A 24,483-nucleotide genomic window follows, 5' to 3' on the forward strand; every position below is an offset into this window, starting at 1 on the left:
CGAGCCTTTCGTTACTTCCTTGTTGTCAGGCAATTACAGGTAAGGACATGAGTCGTGCCTTTCAATGAGCCACAAACAAATCAAGCTCTCAAATTTCTAAGCCTACAAAAATATGGGAATGCTCAACTTTTACGTCATTTGGTCCCTGAGTGACGCACCACGACAGTTTAGCAGGTATGGAATCAAGGAACATTTAAATTATCTTAATTGTTCATCATATTTATTCGCTGTCGTGCAGCAAATCAAACCGCAAGTGCTTCCACGTCCACGTCCCGCTGCCTTTGCCTAATCAGCTAGTAATCTTCGGTATTGGCGAGTGGGCCGGCGACGAGACCGCCATCTCCGCGGAGGTCGTAGTCGGCCCTGATGTGAGGCCTCAGAACATTGGCACGCTCACCTCTCGAGCCAGGAAAGTCTGGGAAGAGCTGAATTGCTTCCGTGTTTTGGCTCTGTGCGTGGAGACTGGCTCGCAATGCATAATTTCTTCTCTCTTTCAGGTGTTTGACCTTTGAGGGTGGTTGGAGTCCTGATATCGAGGCAGTATCAGCGCACAGAGGCAGGAGAGGAGTTCATGGCAAGATCGTGCTCACAGTGTGTGGACAGGTGCTTGATATCTTTTGGTATATTTCAGTGAAGGCCAGCAAAGTGAGTACACTGCCTTAAATTAGAGCCCCAAACACACTGAAAGCTCAAATGTACTTACCCACAACCAAGGGCGTAGGTTTGGTCCAGTGGCGCCTCCAGAAATTTTTCATAGGGGTGGCCGGATGGGGCCACTTAAAATCTTGGGGTGGCCAAAACTAAAAGCCATAATTTCAGGTTTTCATTATATTATTGCAGTAAAAAGGTCAGGGGAAAACTATCAAAAAGACTTAAGGACACGGCTACTGATATACTTTGGTGTATTGTGTAATATTTGATGTTACTAATGATTTAATGTGCATAGTCCATAACTGTCCAGTCAACATTTTGAGTTCCACAACAATTCTGTTTTATTGTGTTACGTATATATTAGGCATAAGGTGTACATTTAACAAGGGCTGTCAAACGATTCAAATTTTTAATCGAGTTAATCACAGCTTAAAAATTAATCATAATTAATCGCAATTCAAACCATCTCTAAAATATGCCATATTTTTCTGTAAATTATTGTTGGAATGGAAGAATAAGACAAGACGGATATATACATTCAACATACTGTACATAAGTACCGTATTTGTTTATCATAACAATAAATCTACAAGAGGGCATTAACATTATTAAACATTATTTCTGTGAAAGGGATCCATGGATAGAAAGACTTGTAATTCTTAAAGGATAAATGTGAGTTTGTATATTGTGACTAAATATTGCCATATAGTGTATTTGTTGAGCTTTCAGTAAATGATAATGTAGCGACTTAACTGTTCTGCCCAAATGCATGATGGGAAGTGGTGCAACCATGACTGTGTGTGGTGGCTGCAAATGCTATATCTTCTCTGCGTTGGGTACACAACAAGGTGTTAAGAAAAAGATCAACTCCTGTCATTCTTTCCCACGTTGCTTCCCACAATATTTATAGGTGCTGTGGGAGAGATGACAAAGCTTTTGCCAATTAAAAGCACGGCCCCAATGAATGCTTGTATCTACTCCACTCACTTGACACTGCCTCTTATCTCTGTATATAAGTAAAACGGCGCCATTGTAGGCTGTTTGCGGCAATGCGTGAATGAGTCATACTGCGAATGCGTTAATTGCGATATTTTCACGTGATTCATTTTAAAACCTTAATTACCGTCTGTTAACGCGATAAATTTGACAGCCCTACATTTAATAAAACAAAATAAATGCATTCATTTGGGATGAAATCCATAACTGATCCTACAACAATCTAATGATGTACTGGCAAGCGGGGTGGCCAGTGGGGTGGCCAACCAATTTATAGGGGTGGCCATGGCATTAAGCATTTATTTACAAGAAATTTTAACTTTAAAACCTCTTTGTTTTGTGATGGCCGCCATGACACAATACCGTAACTGTAGCTTGAAATATTTACGTAAATTGAACAATAACTGCCCGTATTTTTATTTCAGGCAAAACCTTATGTGATATGTTAAATATTATTATTATTATCATCTCTGCATTTGGTGACTTTTTAAAAAAAAAAAATTTGCATCTAGTGTAAAATTTGTGAATTTTATAGTCATATTAAGTTTTGTTATACTTAAAATAAATACAAAATAATCGGCATTTTATTAGGGAACGACTTTAATTTTTTTGACGTCGCTGCTCATGGAGACTCATATATGCCTACGGGAGGTGTCTGTTTTGGTTTTAGGTCGCTAGAGGCTTTGGTTTTGAAAATATTTGAATTTTAAGTTTTTGAAAATAGGCCCCCTACGGATCTGCCCCGTATGCCGTCAACTCATAGTGAAGTCTATGATTACCCTACACTGCTACATCAGTCATTTAATACAGGGGTGTCAAATGTAGAATTGCCTGACTAGCAAATTGTAGCTTAATTCATACTGTATTTACAAAATTATAAGCTTTTTGAGATTGGCATTGTTAAACTGCAGATTTGTGTGATCCAGTGCGCGCAATACTGCACTGGGCTCACTTTTGTACCGGCAGTTATATTCGTTCATTTGGCCCCAGCCGGTCAAAATGGATTGGACGTCGTGTGCCGTCAATGGCAGCCAATGTAAGAATACCTGACTGCAGCCCAGAGCCAACAGAAAGTTGCTACAAACCACGCCTCATACATCCCACGCCCCTCAAACTGCACTCACATGATGCTACAGTGGTAACATCTGATGCGTCTCATAGATATAACATGCATACTGCCGCAGTATAGTATAGTATAGTATATATCTAATTATTCAGGTAGTACTGTACATACTTTAATGAAAAATATCATCTGTTATCATTGGTTTAATACTATTTGAGACATAAAATTACAAAACTAATTAAATGTGAACAAATGATTGAACCCACCAAAGTATCCCACAGAACTTGTATAGTTCATCTGTGCCTTTTAGAGGGGTTTGCGCCAGTCAATCCACCTCAGAGTTCCATAGTTCCAAAGTTACGCCTGAGAACATGGATTTCACCCCGATCCTCCATGACTTTGTGCCCAAAAATAGTGAGCTTCGGGCGATTGTGACAGAAGTGCCTGGAGCCCCCTTGCTGGAGGTTCTTAATCTTTCATTCTACATGTTCATTCACAGTTTATCTGTGCATTGCAGCTAAATAAATGACAAATACCACAGTCTGCCTAAGAGTGCCACATTTTGGGCTAAAAAAGCCAAAGTTGCCTGACACTGGGATTTCACCACTATCCTCCGTGTGCTTGTGCCCGCCTATAGTAAGTCTTGGGCAGTCAGTCACGATAGCTGCCCAAAGCGCCAGGAGGTTCATCGCTGTATTTTCATCCAAAAATGCTTGAAAACCATAATGGGTCATGCCGCGCTCATAACGCTGCCTCAAAGTGCCCCATTTTGGCCATTAAAACCCAAACTTAGGTTTTACCAGAATCAAGTCAGCAAGATGATACTCTCCCAGAGCCGTGTTGTGATAACGGAGTTATTAACGTGCTGAACGGACAGCTTTATCAAAAATGTACATTAAGACCGGCCCTCCCTGACCAAACGTCAGGCCGGCTCACCGGGCACTCCAAGTCCAATCCATTTTGACTTGGAAGGGCCTCCCAGTCAAAATGCATTGGTCAATGGCAGCCTGTGAATTAACTGATATGACCAAAAATATACAAAAATGAGATTTAATTGCCAAAATTGTGGCACATGAACCAAAATCACTTTCACACCCCTCATTTAATAGTCCATTTTTGAGAGTCCACTGTACAAATTTTTAATGTTTTGCATTACAAACTGAAAGGAATAGCTCCATTTTTGTTTAAAAAGGACTGATATGTCTCCCCGAACCAGTTGCAGGACCAAAGAAGCATCCTAAGCAGCAGCATTCCACAGATACCGAGGAAATGTCTCTTCCCAGAGCAGTTCAGCACCACAAATCTCTCATGCACTTCACTTCCAAATATCGCAGAGGGCACGGTGAGACGACGGGCTTGAAGAATGTTCACGTCATCTTCTTTGGTCCAATTCACACATCTTTCTCGGCAGGTAACCCTCAACTCTTCACAGTTTGGTGGCAGTGTTTGCTATAGCGACATCCAAGTGAAGAAAGTTGACATAGAAAAAAAACTTTCACTTTGGCCGACGGTAAGTGTCAATGCTTTGTTGATAAATTTGACAGAGGTTGTCAAATTCAAATAAGAATCCTTAGGTAGACATTTATAATATTACCCAAAATAAGGAAAGAAGGCACTCAATTTAGTTGAAAAGCTTGCAAGGAGAAAGAGGAAGCTAATTAGCTTCAGCCATCGTTCTAACTAGCCCCCCCTTCGCCTCGCCTTTTATTTGGGATAGCCCTAGCAACAAGAGAAATGCCAACCCTAAAAAGGTGGGGAGCAAAGCGGGCGACACCTCTATGAATTTGGTTGGCTATGTGTATGGATGTAGGTGGGATTAATACATGTGTGTCAGCACATGCCAGCAAAGCAAAAAGTGTTTTGTTGTTGCTTTTTGACCTTGGTAGTAGGTCAAGAGTCTTCAAGGCTTCTTCGAGCAAAACATTCCCTCTTTGTAAGCGCAATAACCAAAGCATTTCTTCATTGCAAGCAGCAAAAGCATTTCTTCTTTGCAAGCTGTTGTTGATTGGAGCAATTATATAATAAACATCTCAATAACTATCACATCGAATACATTTCATGAAGCAATAGCATTTGGCAAGTAATAAATTGCACCAATATGATTTCTTAATTGTCCCAGACAGTTTAGATCTCAATGTCTGTGGCTTGTCCTTGACGGTGACCTGTGGAACCTGGGCCGGGTTAAACCGGTTAAAATGACAAGGCAGATTCAAATATGTCTATAGCTATCAATCACTAAAATGTCTGTTTACTGCAAACAGTCATGGAACATACTATTAAAGCAATCAATACTTTATTGTGAGCCTTCATTGGTAAAAGCAAATATTAAACAACCATTTAATAATTATCAGAGGTGGGTAGAGTAGCTGAAACGTTGACTCAAGTAAGAGTAGCGTTACTTCAGAATAATATTACCGGTACTTAAGTAAAAGTAATTGTCCTAGAAATGTATTCAAGTACAAGTAAAGTATTTGGTCAAATGGATACTTACTTTGACTTGAAGCTTATTTATGTTTCTGCGTAGTTGTGGACCTACGCCATTAAAAGAGACCCGATTCATGACCCAACGCCATAGACTGACGTACACCTCAGTAAAAATCCTGAGTAAGCGTGACGTCAACGCAGAACTTCGAATGCGCGATGGCTGGACGCAGCCCTGTCTTACCCCGGTCACAATATAAAAGTCATCGGTTGTGTTGTTGGTGGTTCTCACTCGACAGGTGAAGTTGTGGTATAAGGATTTGAAGATGCTGACGTATTTGGATGGTATACTGTATAGCTGGAGGATCTGCCACAGTCATTCTTGATGGATGCTGTCGAAATCTTTCTTGAAATCGATGTAATTGAGGATGAGTGGTGTCTGGAGTTCTTGGCACTTTTATATGATGTTGCGAAGAGTGAAGATCTGTTCTGCGCAGGACCTTCCCTTTTGGAAACCGGCTTGCTGTCCCCTTAGGATGGTATCTACCTCATCGTTTAGGCGTTGGAGCAGCACACTGCAGAATCACTTGCCAGGGATAGACAGCAATGTGATGGATGTCCCACCAGTTGTTACAGTCTCTGAGGTTTCCCTTTTTCGGAAGCGTCACAAGAACCCCATGCCTCCAGTCGCCAGAAAACTCTTCAGAATGCCAGAACCGTGTGAACAGGTGCATGAGACTCTCCACAACCACCTCTTGACCGTGCTTCAGTAATTCAGCAGATACTGTACCTCATCGTGTCCTGGTGCCTTGAGGCTCTTGATTGCTTTGGCAGCTTCGGTCCTGGTTATCTCTTCTGAGATAACTGTCTGAGTTTAGCTGGTGTTTCCCAATCAAAATTAAAGAGGATCGAAGGTGTCGGCTGGTGCCCAGGTACCTTCGAAAAGTTCTGCTCCTACCTTCCAACGCATACACTTTTTGTTATTCCAAATCCAAATAGGCAAGCCCCATATTAACCCATCAAATGGAACAAAATGGAATTTTACTGGCAGCTTCTGTATGTTATCTGCTTTGACCTTGCTTCAGAGAAGCCGGTAGCTGCACTTTTGTCATATCCAAATAAAGTCAGAAGACAAAACAATATCGAAATGAATATATCAAGTAAAGTGAACAAATATTTCTACACAAACTTGTGTGTGTCATTTGAATGCATTGTTTTGTCTTAGTATTCTGAACCGCTTGTCCTCACAATGGACAGGAGTCAGGGTACCCCCTGAACTGGTTGCCAGCCAGGGTATAATGAAGTCGTGATTATTATTGCGACATCTCATTGGTGGAACTGTTCGAGCCACTGTGCTGGCAAAAATAAAGTCTGATATTTAGGGCACAGATGAAAAATGTAACGACTCAATTGTAGCTCAAAGTAGAAGTTTTTCTCAAAAAGTTACTCATTAAATGTAACACGTCACTATCAACCTCTGAAATATGAGTACCGGTACATGTGAGTTGCATTTGTTTTGAATGCAGTCCTCAGTTGAGATATGTGCGTAAAATAAAATATTGGACCTAGGCAAGAGTAACCCTAAATATAAAATTAAATTGTTGTATGTTTGTGTGACTTCCTTTAAAAGGAGCAGACCCCCAAACGAACTGTCATTAGTAAGATGGGTTTTTTAACATGGCGTTCGGAGGATATGGACGATCACTTTGAGGGCAATGACCGATCTTCAACTCCTAAGAAAATGAGGCTGGCCAGGATGAACAGCCAGGAGGAAATGGCTGAACAGATAAAGACGGCTGATAGAGAAGGTCGGAAACGCTCGCTTTTTTGCAAGGTATGTTAAAAAAAAAAGAGGTTTACGTAAGAGCTTTGGACAAATCTTGTACAGTTTCAGTGTGTCCGTCAGAGCGATGGAGCCACACCATGTGCCTGAGCGACCCCGGCACTGCCATTCTCATCGGTGGAGAAACGTCACATCAAACCTGCAAGGACTCTTTGTGGAAGCTGGAGTTAGGTCGGTACAACCTTCTAGCGCAGCCCTATCAAATACACCATCCGCACGCTGGAAGTGGCCCGCCAAGGGCGTCCATTTCGGCGCGCGTGGTTGTTCTGCCTGATAGGAACGTTGTAGCCCCTTGATTCACTTTAGTTCATTCACACATCATTAGAGCATACAATAAGTGGTATAAACCAGGGTGGCTCTTATCGTTTTGGCTCTTTTGTGACTATGGCAGTTAACTTTTTCAGTGCCTTTGACAATGGTAGGCCAGCAGTCATTCTTCCCCTGTGAATTTCAATGAGTTTATCACTAGGAGCTGTCCAATTTATTTGAAGTGGGAGACTGGCCTCCCACTTCAAATTGTGTGGGGTGGTGTGGCTCAGTGGTAGAGTAGTTGTCCCCCAACCCAGAGGTTGTGGGTTCAAGTCTCCGCCCTGATGAACTCGTCTATGTGTCCTTGAGCAAGACACTGAACCCCACATTGCTCCTGGTGCTGCGTCACCAGTAGGTGGATGGCGAGATAGTGTCAAGCGCTTTGAGCGCCTTGAAAGGTGGAAAAGCGCTATATAAGTATAACACCATTTAACACCAAATTAAATGGACGTCTAACGCCATCGGTGGTAGGCACTGAGGAAATCGCAGATGCTTTGACATAAGAAATAAGCTAGTTATAACTTCATTTCAACGTCAATGGATTGACTTTGATGGGTAATTTCACTTCTACCAACAGGCAACTCTGAAGCCTTGTTGGTATGGGTGTTGAAAGGTCTTTTCATGAGTCTACCATGAACTGAAAGGAGTTTATCACTAGTAGATGTACAATCCATTTCAAATGGATTGGACATCTTCAACGTCAATAGCAACCAATGAGTTAACGAGTACAATTTTCAAACCTAATTCTTAAATTTGAAGATAATGGTGCTGTTCTAATCCAAAAAAAAACAAAACTATTTGACTCTCAACACGAAAACAATTGTTGTTTTTTTGTTGCAGTTCATTAAATGTCAGATGTAAAAGGGCTTTTGCGGCTCATGGTATTTTATTTTTGGTGGAAGATGCTCAAAACAGCTCTGAGTATCTAAGGTTGCTTACCCTTGGTATATACAAATACTGTATATATGCATGTATGCGAGTCAATATTCAAAGAAAGAACAAGAAAATTAATGACTGCTTAGTTTTATTTAAGACCGTGCAGAATGGAAAAAAACTAACCAATAAAATATACTAAGCTGTAAATGGAAGCTTAATAAGCTCAGAAACTCCAAAACTTAGCTTAATGGTGGATTGAAAGCAACTATCAACTGCATACTGCCGCCTACTGTACAAGAGTGTGGTGGTTTTTATTTGTCAATATCTTGTTCACCTGCGTAATCTTGCTTGTACCCGTGTTTCTGCCTCTAGCTCTGTTACGGTATAGTTGCATGTGGCTTACCGATTGTGCTGGAGGCATAAAAACTATCAATTCACAATCAGGAAAAAAAAAAATAAAGGGGGGGGGGGGAGTAAAAAGTACAGATACCTGATGTAAAATGTGTCAACGTAAAAGTAAAGAGTACCACTTCATATTTGTACTCAAGTAAAGTACATGTACACAAAAATGTGAGGAAAGTATTTTACTTTGTTACATTGCACCACTGTGGACAACAATAGACGTCCATTCAATTCACTTATGCTGGAAGGACTGGCTGTGAATACCTATCTTGCAGTGCCATTGACGGCGCTCAATGTCAAATCCATTTAGAGTGGGCGTAGCGGACCCGCTCTGAATAAGGGTGAGACCTGACTGATGATTTGGTGTCTTTTATTTTCAAACCTTGCAGAAATGTTCCCTTGAACCATAAGAAAATAAAACCAGTCACATTGGAATATAAACCGATCACCGTAAGAGCTTTTCCTCTTCAGAGGGGCCGCTAGGCTAGATCAAAACTCACACAGTTCGCTGTCACTCCTTTTGGCCCGCCTTCAAGTTACAAACATTGTAAAACACACGGAACAGGAAATACAACAAAATAAAAGTGTAACAAGGAAGTAAGGGCAAATTACAAAATAAATGACGTTCGGTAGACAGAAGAATTAGGCTTCGGTTAATTACACTGGGAGTGGCGAATAAAAGAACATTCAATCGTCCCCGCCCACTCACTTATTTGGCGAAAAATAAACTAGTCCGGCCCACATGAGATCGAATTGTCATAAATGTGGCCCGCGAACCAAAATGAGTTTGACACCCCTGTTCTAGTGCGTTTGCAAGCAAGCGTACAAGAATGCGCGCCATGCACGAGTTTAACACAGGCTGCAGTTACGCTTCAGGCCAGAGGTAGCAGTCACGAGTAAAAAAGTGACAAACCCCATATAGCACCTTTAATGATCACTGACTTGAGGATTGGATTATTGCAAAGGTGTAGGTTTGCATAGGGACGGTAGGGACAGAACACTACTATATTTTCAGGATTCTCAAATTGTCCCCACCAACTTTTGAGCAGCCTTATTTGCACTATATAGTGAGTTAAATAGGTTTGAATTATTTTCATTATGTTCAGACTTACATTTACCCCTTTTCACTTGCTGAACGTGTCGGTCAATTTTATTTTTCTTCAAATGCATCTGATCACTTGACCCGCAACCCCCCGCCCCCCTTGGAAGAGGAGGGATATTAGAAGTTTTTTTGGGGGGGCTAGCAGCAGCCACTGTAAGAAATGTAAAAAGACTTCAATTTTGTGGAGGTGGGGAACACACCACTAATTTTGCGTGTGGCCTTTCAGAGATCCACTATATTTTGTTGTAACATGACCATTTTATTACCTTCACCAGTGGTCTACTATATGCAAATTCAGTCTTCATATATATTTTTTTCCTCTAGACAATGATTTTTGGTACCCAATGTGCTCCTCCACATGTGGACCTTCGCCTCCTTGCGCCAGAGGACACTCCGTAACCTACGACCCGGAATCTAATACAATCTTGGTTTACGGCGGCCTGAGGGAGGGCCAGCGCTTCTGCGAGCTATACATCCTTAATACTCTGACCTGGAAGTGGAAGCTTGTCACAGTGGGTTTTTCCTCACATTTAATTAAACATGTCGAAAAATAAAATGAACGCATGTAACGTTAATCCATTTAGGCAAAAGGGAACGTTCCTTCCTTGGCGTATCACTCTGCCGCTTTTTATAAGAAGGAGCTTTTTGTCTTTGGTGGGATTCATCCCAGTCAGTCCTCTGAGGAAAAGGTGTGCAGTAATGCTCTGTACATCTTCAATCCAGAATTTCAACTCTGGTATAAGCCAATAGTGGAAGGGGACAAACCACTGCCTCGCTTTGGGTAAGTCTGCCTTTCCATTTATTATATAGTGATCCCTCGCTACTTCGCGCTTCAAACTTTGCGCCCTCAGATCATTGCAGATTTTTTTCAATTAAAAAATTAATACAGTATTTTATTAAAAATGTTATATACACTGCTAAAAAAAAACTTTTTTTTTTTTTTTTTTTGGTTTTGTCACATGAGCATTACCTATTGTACCTCACAGTAATCTTATTTTTTTTACTTTATTAATAATACGTGTTCTGTCCTCACTAAACATGAAGTTATACAGCTTTAAACAAGGCAAGTGTGCTTTTTGAAGCTTTTTACTACCTTCACTTTTGACAATTTGTAAAGCTGTAAAATGCATTTTAACAATAAAACACCTGACACAAAACGATTGATTTTCAAATGTCCATCTAGTCTGATCAATATGAGGAATTTAGTAGATAAAATTAGCCTAGTTTGCCAAACAAAAATCTGCTAGCTTAAATGCTATGAATGCTAATGTATATACTAGAGCTGAAACAATTACTCGAATAATTTGATTTTAAATATTGATCGAGGAATTTTCCTCGTTTTGCCCGGACTGATTTTAATGCGGCACAACGCGCTGACGTCACGTGCGTACAGGAAGAATAGAGAGGCGGTGGATACATTTGTATTCAACCACACATGAATTTTGACGTAACGACGAAAGCGAACAAAGGGGGACCAAGAAAAAGGATAAAATGTCAAAAGTGTGGGAGCGTTCCAAAATGGAGACCAAGGCAAACATTGTTTCATGTATTCACTGTAAGGCAGCACTTGCATAACACTGTCCTGGCTACACACGGCCCCGCCGATGCTACCCGACCGATGACGGCCCCTAAACCTGGGCCGGGCACCACCGTGCGACCCACTCGCTTAGCCTCCGCTCCACTGAAGGTACCCTGTTTACTCCGAGAGCGGAGGAGCGATACTCAGGACAAAGTAAAATTAAGTTAACGTAGCGCTAATAGAGAACATTACCGTTACTGTACGTTGCTAATGTAATGTTAGCCCTTTGGAGGGCTAGGTTTCTATTAACTATGACTGCTGTCGATGCGTGGATAACGTGTCTTTAATAAAGGCTTTATTTAATCCGTAAAAACACAATGCTCTTGAGTGCTGAGGGTGGAAAATAAAAACATAGTGGGGCAAATAAGTATTTAGTCATTCTCCAATTGTGCAAGTTCTCCTACTTGAAAAGATTAGAAAGGCCTGTAATTGTCAACATGGGTAAACCTCAACTATGAGAGACAGAATGTGGGGGAAAAAAAAGAAAATCACATTGTTTGATTTTTGAAGAATTTATTTTCAAATAAGAGTGGAAAATAAGTATTTGGTCACCTACAAACAAGATTTCTAGCTGTCAAAGAGGTCTAACGTCTTCTAACGAGGTCTAACGAGGCTCCACTTGTTACCTGTATTAATGGCACCTGTTTTAACTCATTATCGGTATAAAAGACACCTGTGGACAATCTCAGTCAGTCACACTCCAAACTCCACTATGGCCAAGACCAAAGAGCTGTCGAAGGACACCATAACCCTTGGTGTAAAGAAATCAACCGTGGGAGCAATTATTGGAAATTGAAGACATACAAGACCACTGATAATCTCCCTCGATCTGGGGCTCCATGCAAGAGCTCACCCCGTGGCGTCGAAATGATAACAAGAACGGTGAGCAAAAATCCCAGAACCACACGGGGGGACCTAGTGAATGACCTACAGAGAGCTGAGACCACAGTAACAAAGACTACTATCAGTAACACAATGCGCTGCCAGGGACTCAAATCCTGCACTGCCAGACGTGTCCCCCTGCTGAAGAAAGTACATGTCCAGGCCCGTCTGCGGTTCGCTACAGAGCATTTGGATGATCCAGAAGAGGACTGGGAGAATGTGTTATGGTCAGATGAAACCAAAATAGAACTTTTGGGTAGAAACACAGGTTCTCGTGTTTGGAGGAGAAAGAATACTGAATTGCACCATACCCACTGTGAAGCATGGGGGTGGAAACATCATGCTTTGGGGCTGTTTTTCTGCAAAAGGACCAGGACGACTGATCTGTGTAAAGGAAAGAATGAATGGGGCCATGTATCGAGAAATTTTGAGTGAAAATCTCCTTCCATCAGCAAGGGCATTGAAGATGAGACGTGGCTGGGTCTTTCAGCATGACAATGATCCCAAACACACAGCCAGGGCAACAAAGGAGTGGCTTCGTAAGAAGCATTTCAAGATCCTGGAGTGGCCTAGCCAGTCTCCAGATCTCAACCCCATAGAAAATCTCAGAGGGATTTGAAAGTCCGTTTTGCCCAATGACAGCCCCAAAACATCACCGCTCTAAAGGAGATCTGCATGGAGGAATGGGCCAAAATACCAGCAACAGTGTGTGAAAAGCTTGGGAAGAGTTACAGAAAACGTTTGGCCTCCATTATTGCCAACAAAGGGTACATAACAAAGTATTGAGATGAACTTTTGGTATTGACCAAATACTTATTTTCCATGATTTGCAAATATTCTTTAAAAATCGAATGATTTGACCCCCCCCCCCCCCCCCCCACATTGTCTTGCATGGTTGTTGACCTTGGTTCATTGTCTCAGTTTCTTAAGAACTATGTCAAAAATCTAGGGGCCCAATTTGATTCTGATTTTAAATTTGAGAAGCAGATTTCTTGTGTTGTACGGGACTGCTTTTATCAGCTTCGCCAGATTGCTAAAGTGAAATCTATCGTTTCACGCTCTGATTTGGAGAAATTGATCCATGCTTTTGTCATAACTCAGCTGGATTATGGTAATTCTTTGTATGCAGGCGTCGGTCAGGCTGCACTGGCCCGTCTGCAACTTCTGCAAAATTCTGCTGCTCGACTCCTAACTCGACAACGCAGGCGCGAACATATCACCCCAATTTTATCATCTCTTCACTGGCTCCCAGTACATTACCGAATACATTTTAAGATATTATTATTTTGTTTTTAAATGTTTGAATAATCTTGCACCGCCATATCTGTCAGAACTGCTTCAGCCTTACAGTCCAACCAGAACCCTCAGATCAGCTGACCACCTGCTTCTAGTAGTCCCAAGATCAAGGCTGAAGCTTAGGGGTGACCGTGCATTTGCGGTGATGGCGCCCAGGCTGTGGAACCAATTACCACTTACTATTAGACAGGCCCCTTCACTCGCGGATTTTAAATCACGCCTTAAAACATTGCATTTTTCTTCAGCTTTTAATGTCCAATGACTGTTTATGACCTCGTCTTTTGTTTTATTTTTGTTTGTTTTATCTTTGGAAGTTAACTTATTTTGCTGTTTTATGGTATGTAAAGCACTTTGGACTCCTTGGCGGATTTTTTAAATGTGCTATACAAATAAAGTTGATTGATTGATGGTTGAGGTTTACCCATGTTGACAATTACAGGCCTCTCTAATATTTTCAAGTGGGAGAACATGCACAATTAGTGGTTGACTAAATACTTATTTGCCCCACTGTATGTGCCAATGCTTTTATTAACATTTTTTATGTCTTTGTGCAAAAGCCACTCTGCCACACTTCTATCACATAAGTTGATCATATTTGGCGGTCGAAAAACTGCCACATACCTAAATGACCTTCACATCCTCGACCTGGGTAAGATCACAAATTCATCGACTGTGCTCGGATCCTATTTTATGTTGACCTTTGACCGCATGCACTTTTTCCGGCTGAAGGATTGATGGAGTACACAGCTGTGAAGAGCGGGAACATGCCACCACTGCCTCGAGGGTGAGCACAGCACTCCACTCCACCTTGAGGAATGTCATTCTTGTTTAGACTGAACCATTTCCCATTTTAGAATGTTTGATAAAAATGAGCGTTTAAAAGTCCATTCCGTGAACAGGTTTCACGCTGCGCTGCCGGTTTCAGACAACAAGATTTTAGTGAGCGGGGGCTGCAGTGCAATAGGAGCCTTGCAGGATGTACATGTATTTAATACTGGTAGGTAAATACTTATTTTATTAATTTAAATTAAAGGTTGACCAATATATTGGGACGATATAGTTCGACTGATATAATGAAGCCGATATATGGACTTTTATTAAGATTGGCTGATATATAGCCAATATAATAGAATAATTTATGTTCACTGTTGAGGTGATAATCTTTCTTTTAAAGGTCAATCAATCGCTTTAGTATTGACCAGCTGATATATGTACTTTGACTGAGATCAGCCGATACAACACAAACTGGGCCCCTTTGGCTGTGTTCAGATTGCAGGCATATCTGATTCCAATCAGATTCCTCCTCAAATCTGACTGTTCACATTATTTTTAGCGAGTGTCCATACAGTGGGATGAACAAGCATCGTAATTTTGGAATTTCTCACATTTCTGCATAAAATCACCATCAAATGTGATGTCATCTTTGTCAAAGTCACACAGATGAAAAAGCAGTGGCTGCTTAAACTAAAACCACCCAAACATTTATAGGTTTTTATATTTTAAGTGAACCATCACATTCACTGCGCCAAATTGACACACCTGACATGTTGCTGTGGCAGCAAAGGCACCATCCAGCATAGTGACGTCAAAGACGATCAAATGCCATTTGACCTGTTCAAACTGAGAAGCATCTTATCCACATCGGATATGAAACTGCTTTCAATCCATCTCACAAAAATCTGATTTCTGTGCTTTGGGACAGTCCAGACTACAAAACAGCAATCCAGTTTCAATCTGGATGGGCTAAAAATCAGATTTTGTCTGCCAGTCTGAGGGGCCGGGTGCGGTCGCACCCTCCTAAATTCTGTCTTGAGTTCCACTCATCTGCTGTATAATGACTCATCTGACCAACTGTTTCCCTTCCCATCAGACACTAACATGTGGAGCTCAGTGACATCGTCTAAATTGAGTGCCAAGCCTCGCGCTGGACACAGCGTGATAGATTTAACCTCGTCGACAACCTTGGCAGACTCTCAAAGACGTGGGCGGGATGAACTTGTCAAAGTCCAATGCACACTGCTTGTGTTTGGCGGCTCAGACTGCTCTGGTACTTTTTACAATGACACAATCAAGTGCACTATTGAGATTCCTGTATAATGTGAATTCATTTGACAAAATGTGTTCATATCATGGAAAATAACGTCCTTTCTTGCATGATTTTGCAGTCATTTGCAGCCTTGTGCTATTTTAGCCCTTGACATAATTATCCATACTTCCTCTGAGCAGCTGATATGCCGTAAGCGGTTGGATGTCACACTTTGCATGTCATTTGCACATTTGCCCTGTGGCACAATGAGCGGAAATGCTAATCTTGGTTGTTCAATAAAGGTTTCCTGACAAAGAGTTTTAACAAAGTGTTTTGAAATTGCAGAAATAAAAGTAAAAAATATAATTCACGTTCATAGCATTTTATTCAAAAGTGTACAACATTTCCGCTATGCCCGAAGCTCATCGGGCGTATCCGGCTGGCAAGATGGATGGCTCACTCGGAAAGCTTCTATCTCCACCAAGGTTTGATTTAGCCTTTGGATGGTTGGATACAAGCTCATGTCCACTTTAAATCTGCAGTATAAAGTAAACAAAACCAAGCAAAACCAAGGGTTTTTATATGCATTTTTTCCCTTCACAATTCAACGTTTTTCAGTTTTTTTGTGACGTGCTTTTGCCAAAATTTAAAGAATTGCTTCTGATTTTTAAAATACTGTGGGTGGGAACCTCTGGGTAGCATACGATTTGCAATTCAATACAATAACGATCTCACAATCAGTGTTGTTAATCTTACTTTAAAAAATGGTTACGATTAGAGGCGTGCGAAATTTCCGATTCTTAAATTATTCGCGATTCGGCTGTGGAAGATTTGAGAACTAGTCACACACATCCAAATTCCGATTATTGAATTATGCCAGGTAAAGCGGAAATAAAACACAGCGCGGTCTTCGGGATGCAATGAGGAACGGATCGAGAGTAAATATGTTCAACTCATGCCGCTAGATTAAAAAAAAAAAAATAAAAAAATACTAAGGCTGTCAAAAGATTAAAATTTTTAATCGAGTTAATTACACCTTAAAAATTAATTAATCGTAATTAATCACAATCGCAATTTAAACATCTATAAAATATGCCATATTTTTCTGTAAATTATTGTTGGAATGAAAAGATAAGACAAGATTGATATATACATTCAACATACGGTACATAAGGACTATTTGTTATAACAATAAATCAACAAGATGGCATTAACATTATTAACATTCTGTTAAAGCAATCCATGGATAGAAAGACTTGTAGTTCTTAAAAGAAAAATGTTAGTACAAGTTATAGAAATTTTATAATAAAACCCCTCTTAATGTTTTCGTTTTAATAAAATTTGTAAGATTTTCAATCAAAAAATAAACTAGTAGCCCTCCATTGTTGATGTCAATAATTACTTACACAATGCTCATGGGTGCTGAAGCCTATAAAATCAGTCGCACCCAAGCGCCAGCAGAGGGCGGCAAAACTCCATAAAACACAACAAGTGAGCGTTTCATGTACTGTCATTTAAATGTGTCTGAGCGAGGCATCTGCGTTAATTGCGTCAAATATTTTCACGTGATTAATTTAAAAAATTAACGCCCGTTAACGTGATAATTTTGACAGCCCTAAAATATACCTGACTGCGGCCAAGAGCTGCTACAAACAGCGCCCAGTTGCTAGTTGCTACAAACATACGGCTATGGTAGATATCACATATATGTAGAACTAGATGTGAAATGACAGACGGCGGCGGCGTTAGAACATGTACAAAGAACTACATGCGAAATGACAGACTTGCCGGCGCTAGTAAGGAGGTGCCATCTTAAAGCAGTAGACTTCTCTAGAAGGCTCTGTTGTAGCGAACCTAATTACTTTTTATCTAAAATACCCTAAATTGGCAAAATCTTGACTTGAATCTAAATGATGAAACAGTTTTAAAACTTTGACATGTCGAAAGTAGACGGAACGGAAATTATGGAATAACGGGAGCAACTTTAACGGTTGGTTGATTCACAACAAAAATTAATTGAAGTTTAAAGCCGCTGATACAGAATGGGGACTTGAGTATTTTATTTACTGTTTTTAACTTGATACTAAAATAGCAGTTTGGTTTAGCCTGGGAGGATTTTTGAACAATGTTGGAAGTCATGTAAAATACATCAAAAGCGGGGCGGTGCATTGATAATCAATTTATAATCGAATCTGAGCCTGTGAATCATACTCATAATCGAATCGTTAGGTGCTCAAAGCTTTGCACCTCTAGTTACAATTTTCTTCTCCCAAAATGTAATTTGGTAACTCGGTTACCTCACTGTAAGAGTAATTAGTTACTCGGCAAAGTAACTGACGTTACTTTTTCCTTTTCTACACGTTATTACATTATACTAGTACATTCTATCTTGCACATGAAAGATTCTTATACACTTCTCAATGAAATAAAGGGAAACTAACATGTTTTAGATCTGAATGAAATATCTTTATTAAACACTTTGTTCTTTCCATAGTTAAATGTGATTGCAATAAAGCCACACAAAAATTATCCATGAAAATCAAATGTATCAACGTCATATGAGTGACGCAACCAGACACTGCCATGATACAGGCTAACTACACATAAAATGTCACACATTGTGAACACGTGATGGAAACTATTGCGCATTTTCGTCTCGTGAGACAAAACTGCCTTTCGTCTTATGTTTTAGTCTCCCAAAACCCGTATTTAGCTCGTTATTGTCTCATCATGAAAAAGTGTTCATTAACGAAATTGATGAATCGTCATCGTTGATGAAAACAACACTGATGTAATAAAAGCGAAGTTGATTTTGTGATGGAAAAAAATATCAGGAACAAGTTCTTGACCAATGAAGTATTTTGATAAAAGCACACCACAAATATACAGTGGGGAGAACAAGTATTTGATACACTGCCGATTTTGCTGGTTTTCCCACTTGCAAAGCATGTAGAGGTCTGTAATTTGTATCATAAGTTCTCTTCAACTGTGAGGGACGGAATCTAATACAAAAAAACAGAAAATCACGTTGTATGATTTTTAAATAATAAATTTGCATTTAATTGCATGAAATAAGTATTTGATACATCACAAAAATCGAACTTAATATTTGGTACAGAAACCTTTGTTTGATATTACATATACCAAATGTTTCCTGTAGTCCTTGACAAGGTTTGCACTAGAGCTGTCCCGACTAGTCGACGTAGTCGACGTCATCGATGACGTAAATCCGTCGACGAGCACAACATCCCGTCGACGGTTAATGAAGGGTTAAAAAAATATATGTATGGAAAGTTCAGAATGTCGGATGCTCTGTATGCAAGCGGGGAAAGCGGCACAAAGCCAAAAAAAGCGCACCAGAGTGTCTAAAACATTGACTTATTTGAAAGAAACGAAGGAGGGTACACTCTTCTGCCCTGTCGCTTCAATGCCAAGCTTGGCTGCAAGTCGGCCGTGAATAAACACCATGCGCCGCACCAAGTTGGTAAAAAAAAATTTTTTTTTTCATTTTTGTACACCAGATGGTGCTGTCGCCTTACTGAATAATGATATTTCATTGACACTGGGCCTATAAGTGCTATTAGTATTGTTCTTAATGCTAATTGAAAGGTTTATTTCGTGTTATGGTTTATTTTATGGTTTAGAAAATTATATAAGGTTAAAAGGTCATAAAAATATACAGTATATACAGTGATTGCACTCAAGGGAGAGATTGTCAATGATAAGGTAATATATTAAGGTAAAGGCAATTCATATAGGCAATTCATTGATATATAAATAAGGTTTCAAAGGAAAAAGGTGAAAAGTTTTTGTTAATTTCTAATTGTGTTGTTTTATTTGTGTGCACCGTAGCTCTTACGGTGTGTTTACATCAAGGATGGAATAAAAGTTGTAAACCATCAGTTTAAGAGACCATCTTTCCCAATCGGGATGCTACACTAGTTAATTCTATCAGCATTTGAACTCATTGTTTATTTGTGATTTATTATTGTTATTTACATGTTTATTTGTACTTTAATAAATAATTTAAGTGTTCTAATATATTTTTTTGTGAATTGATAAGCGTCAACAAAAATTTCATTGCTAAATTAGTAAAAAAAAATTTAAATTTTTTTTTTTTTTAATTATTAGATTAGCCGACTAATCGTAAAAATAGTCGGCTGACTAATCGGGAGAAAATTAGTCGTTTGGGACAGCCCTAGTTTGCACACACTGCAGCAAGGATTTTGGCCCACTCCTCCATGCAGATCTTCTCCAGAGCCTTCAGGTTTCGGGGCTGCTGCCGGGCAACACGGACTTTCAGCTCCCTCCATAGATTTTTTATCGGGTTCAGATCTGGTGACTGGCTAGGCCACTCCAGGACCTTAAGATGCTTCTTACGGAGCCACTCTTTAGTTGCCTTGGCCGTGTGCTTTGGGTCGTTGTCATGCTGGAAGACCCAGCCACGACCATCTTCAGGGCTTTCACCGAACGAAGGAGGTTGTCAGCCAAGATCTGGCGATACATAGCCCCATCCATCCTCCCCTAAATACGGTGCAGTCGTCCTGTACCCTTGGCAGAGAAGCAGCCCCCAAAAATGATGTTTCCGCCTCCATGTTTCACGGTTGGGATGGTGTTCTTGGGGTTGTACTCATCCTTCTTTTTCCTCCAAACACGACGAGCCGAGTTTAGACCAAAAAGTTCAATTTTGGTCTCATCCGACCACATGACCTTCTCCCATTGCTCCTCTGGATCATCCAGATGGTCAGTGGCAAACTTCAGACGTGTCTGGACGTGCACTGGCTTCAGCAGCGGGACCTTGCGTGCGCTGTAGGATTTTAATCCATGACTGCGTAATGTGTTTCCGATGGTTTTCTTTGAGACTGTGGTTCCAGCTCTCTTCAGGTCATTGACCAGGTCTTGCCGTGTAGTTCTGGGCTCACCTTCCTCATGATCAGTGATGCCCCATGAGGTGAGATCTTGCATGGAGCCCCAGAACGAGGCAGATTGACCGTCAACTTGAACTTCTTCCATTTTCTAATAATCGTTCCAACAGTTGTTACCTTCTCACCAAGCTGCTTGCTTATTTTCCTGTAGCCCATCCCAGCCTTGTGCAGGTCTATTACTTTATCCCTGATGTCCTTACACAGCTCTTTGGTCTTGGCCATTGTGGAGAGGTTGGAGTTTGTTTGTTTGTTTGAGCATGTGAACAGGTGTCTTTTATACAGGTAACAAGTTCAAACAGGTGCAGTTACTTCCGGTAATGAGTGGAGAACAGGAGGGGTTCTTAAAAAACAACTAAGAGCCGAAATATTTACTAGTTGGTGATGTATCAAATACTTTTTTCATGCAGTTAAATACAAATGTATTATTTAAAAATTATACAATGTGGTTTTCTGGATTTTTGTATTAGATTCCGTCCCTCACAGTTGAAGAGAACTTATGATACAAATTACAGACCTCTACATGGCTTGCAAGTGGGAAAACCAGCAAAATCGGCAGTGTATCAAATACTTGTTCTCCCCACTGTATATTAAAACACTTGCACACTGCTTGAATTCCGAAAGAAAATGCATCCTCACACACACATTTGAGCACTGTTCAGCCCTAAAAATGTACCTCTCTGCATTGTAGACTTGAGGGACCAGACAGATGTCCGCCATGGAGATCTAAAAGATAAAGAAGGACTTTAATCAGTCAGGCCCATAGTAAGCAGAGTCCTTCATTATTATGCTGTTGATTTGAAAGCTTACCTCATCGCCTACGCAATATTTGCCAGCCGTTTGTTTCAGCAAAGGCTCAAGACCTACACGAGTGCAATCGTGCATGTCATTAATGTTAAAATGTCTCCCTCCTATAAAAGCTAACTGACCTTCAAAACCTCGATTAATGAAGTATTGCGCCCACTGCACCTTCTCCGCTCCGATCTTTTGGATCACGTGTAGATTCTGTAAGAACCAGCAGATGATGCATTTTATCAGTGGGTATTTTTACATGGGAACTTTTATTTGGATTAAAAGCCTGGCCAAAATAAAAATGCGTCATTACAATATTCTAACCCGATAGGTTCTATTCCGAATGAGAGGGGTGGTTTATACCGATTGATAATCCGATCCGTAGACACTTTTTCCAAAATTTTGCAACAAACTGTCCTTACCTGTGACACGGTATATGCGATTCTGTTATTACCGGAAGCTTGTAAAAGCAGAGCGAGCAAAGGGAAGACTATGGAGGACCAGGAGCGCAATATTTAATCAATAAATACACAAATAAATTACTAAAGTGTCATTAAAATATTTCAATTTCAATATTTCAAATTTTGTTAATTTGAATTTATATTTATTTCATTTTTTATTTACACCACTTTTTATTTATTTCAATTTATATTTCAACATTTATTTCCATTTTTATTTATTTCAACATTTATTTATTCCAATACTGTATATATTCATTTCAACATTTACTTATTTAAAATTTTATTATTTATTTCAACATTTATAATTTTTTTTTATTTATTTCATTCTTGCACTCTTGTTCCCCTTGTACCTGATGAAATAATTTTAATTGTCATTGTCTATCGGTGGGCGGGTGTTAACTAGGCGGGATTTGAGTTGAGAGAGTAAAGCTACATGGCTCTGGAGCAGTGCTCGTTTCATCAACGATGACGATAACGTAAATATTTTGTCAGCGAACAATTTTTTCATGACTATGACATCACGATGACTCGCTGAAAACGTATCTTGAGAGACTAAAACATAACGAGATGGATGCCAGTTATCGTCTGACGACACGAGAACGAGATGAAAATTTGCTTTAGTTTCTGTCATAAATTTACAATGTGTGAAGTTTTCTCATTGTATGTGTAGTTAGAACGCATTTAGCAGTGTTTGGTCGTGTCACTCATGTGATGTGCTCCGCCTCCTCCCGGCCCACACACATACGCTTACTCACCAACCGGTAAGTCTGTGCCCATTCCAGGCTCATTTTGTGAAACATATGTGTCAGGTGCTGCTTGGTAAGTTTTGCTTTCTTATCTTGGCTAGATATGCCATACTGCTTTAGGCTTTAAAGGTCTGTGATGAGTGATCATCACACACCAAACTATCTTGTAGCGTAAGCAAAGCGTTCGCGTTAGCATTACCATATAGCGCTGCGACGCTGTGTCTTCTTAAACTCTTGGAGAACATTTTACATACAGTTCGTGGCATCAAGGTGAGTTTAATTAATTGCAAATAATGTGCTGTTTTCCTGCTGAGTGTGTATTATGATGAAAATGGTAATGTCCTTGTAGACTCTTCAGTTACAGTGGGGCAAATAAGTATTTGGTCAACCACTAATTGTGCAAGTTCTCCCACTTGAAAATATTAGAGAGGCCTGTAATTGTCAACATGGGTAAACCTCAACCATGAGAGACAGAATGTGGAAAAAAAATCTAGAAAATCACATTTTTAAATTTTTGATTTTTTAAAAGAATTTATTTGCAAATCATGGTGGAAAATAAGTATTTGCCAAAAGTTCATCTCAATACTTTGTTACCCTTTGTTGGCAATAACGGAGGCCAAACATTTTCTGTAAATCTTCACAAGCTTTTCACACACTGTTGCTAGTATTTTGGCCCATTCCTTCATGCAGATCTCCTCTAGAGCAGTGATGTTTTGGGGCTGTCGTTGGGCAACACAGACTTTCAACTCCCTCCACAGATTTTCTATGGGGTTGAGATCTGGAGACTGGCTAGGCCACTCCAGGACCATGAAATGCTTCTTACAAAGCCACTCCTTTGTTGCCCTGGCTGTGTGTTTGGGATCATTGTCATGCTGAAAGACCCCGTCACATCTCATCTTCAATGCCCTTGCTGATGGAAGGAGATTTTCACTCAAAATCTCTCGATACATGGCCCCATTCATTCTTTCCTTTACACAGATCAGTCGCCCTGGTCCCTTTGCGGAAAAACAGCCCTGAAGCATGATGTTTCCACCCCACTCCACTCCAAACACGAGAACCTGTGTTTCCACCAAAAAGTTCTATTTTGGTTTCATCTGACCATAACACATTCTCCCAGTCCTCTTCTGGATCATCCAAATGCTCTCTAGCGAACCGCAGACGGGCCTGGACGTGTACTTTCTTCAGCAGGGGGACACGTCTGGCAGTGCAGGATTTGAGTCCCTGGCGGCGCATTGTGTTACTGATAGTACCCTTTGTTACTGTGGTCCCAGCTATCTGTAGGTCATTCGCTATGTCCCCCGTGTGGTTCTGGGATTTTTGCTCACCATTCTTGTTATCATTTTGACGCCACGGGGTGAGATCTTGCATGGAGCCCGAGATCGAGGGAGATTATCAGTGGTCTTGTATGTCTTTCATTTTCTAATAAATGCTCCCACAGTTGATTTCTTTACACCAAGCGTTTTACCTATTGCAGATTCAGTCTTCCCAGCCTGGTCTACGATTTTGTCTCTGGTGTCCTTTGACAGCTCTTTGGTCTTGGCCATAGTGGAGTTTGGAGTGTGACTGACTGAGGTTGTGGACAGGTGTCTTTTATACCAATAATGAGTTAAAACAGGTGCCATTAATACAGGTAACGAGTGGAGCCTCGTTCGACCTCGTTAGAAGAAATTAGACCTCTTTGACAGCCAGAGAGCTTGTTTGTAGGTGACTAAGTACTTATTTTCCACTCTAATTTGGAAATAAATTCTTTAAAAATCAAACAATGTGATTTTCTGTTTTTTTTTCCACATTCTGTCTCTCATGGTTGAGGTTTACCCATGTTGACAGTTACAGGCCTCTCCAATCTTTTCAAATAAACTTGCATAATTGGTGGTTGACTAAAAACTTATTTGCCCCACTGTATGTGCTTGTCTGTCATGTTCATTCGAAATTGTTGGAAACATTAATTTATTCATGAACTAAACATATAAGTTTGTTGACGAAAACATTTTGAGAACTGTCGACTAAAACTAGACGAAGACTAACGCATTTTGAAATGACTAAAATATGACTAAGACTAATAAGTATTTTCATCCAAAAGACTAGGACTAAGACAAATTAAAATGGCTGCCAAAAA

General features: G+C 40.3%; 2 protein-coding genes across 5 annotated transcripts in view; one reads left to right on the plus strand and one right to left on the minus strand.

Moving 5' to 3' along the window:
* Positions 1 to 15,785, plus strand: zgc:163014 (uncharacterized protein LOC100038766 homolog). 3 transcript variants are annotated; one of them, XM_057859677.1, is made up of 13 exons: positions 1 to 174; positions 239 to 406; positions 495 to 603; positions 3,927 to 4,052; positions 4,122 to 4,220; positions 6,768 to 6,939; positions 7,020 to 7,145; positions 9,988 to 10,175; positions 10,248 to 10,444; positions 13,978 to 14,069; positions 14,150 to 14,204; positions 14,320 to 14,417; positions 15,291 to 15,785. In XM_057859677.1, the coding sequence occupies exons 1-13, from the start codon at positions 113 to 115 to the stop codon at positions 15,515 to 15,517; spliced, it is 1,719 nt and encodes a 572-aa protein (XP_057715660.1). In that variant the 5' UTR covers positions 1 to 112; the 3' UTR covers positions 15,518 to 15,785. The 3 variants fall into 3 exon arrangements, with proteins under 3 accessions (XP_057715660.1, XP_057715659.1, XP_057715661.1); XM_057859676.1 differs by having other exon boundaries at positions 3 to 174; positions 6,762 to 6,939; positions 15,291 to 15,783; XM_057859678.1 differs by having other exon boundaries at positions 3 to 174; positions 239 to 368; positions 498 to 603; positions 6,762 to 6,939; positions 15,291 to 15,783.
* Positions 15,737 to 24,483, minus strand: part of gstz1 (glutathione S-transferase zeta 1) — a 19,184-nt gene continuing 10,437 nt past the window's right edge. The window contains exons 6-9 of one of the 2 annotated variants that reach the window (XM_057859681.1): positions 21,298 to 21,373; positions 21,179 to 21,231; positions 21,045 to 21,094; positions 15,737 to 15,982 (exon numbers count right to left, since the gene is read on the minus strand). In XM_057859681.1, coding sequence (XP_057715664.1) covers positions 15,856 to 15,982; positions 21,045 to 21,094; positions 21,179 to 21,231; positions 21,298 to 21,373 — 306 coding nt within the window. In that variant the 3' untranslated portion in view covers positions 15,737 to 15,855. The remainder of the gene's footprint in view (positions 15,983 to 21,044; positions 21,095 to 21,178; positions 21,232 to 21,297; positions 21,374 to 24,483) is intronic. The other variant, XM_057859682.1, reaches the window with a different exon arrangement.

This window comes from Corythoichthys intestinalis, chromosome 15, assembly GCF_030265065.1.
Source record: "Corythoichthys intestinalis isolate RoL2023-P3 chromosome 15, ASM3026506v1, whole genome shotgun sequence".
NCBI classification, from domain to species: domain Eukaryota; kingdom Metazoa; phylum Chordata; class Actinopteri; order Syngnathiformes; family Syngnathidae; genus Corythoichthys; species Corythoichthys intestinalis.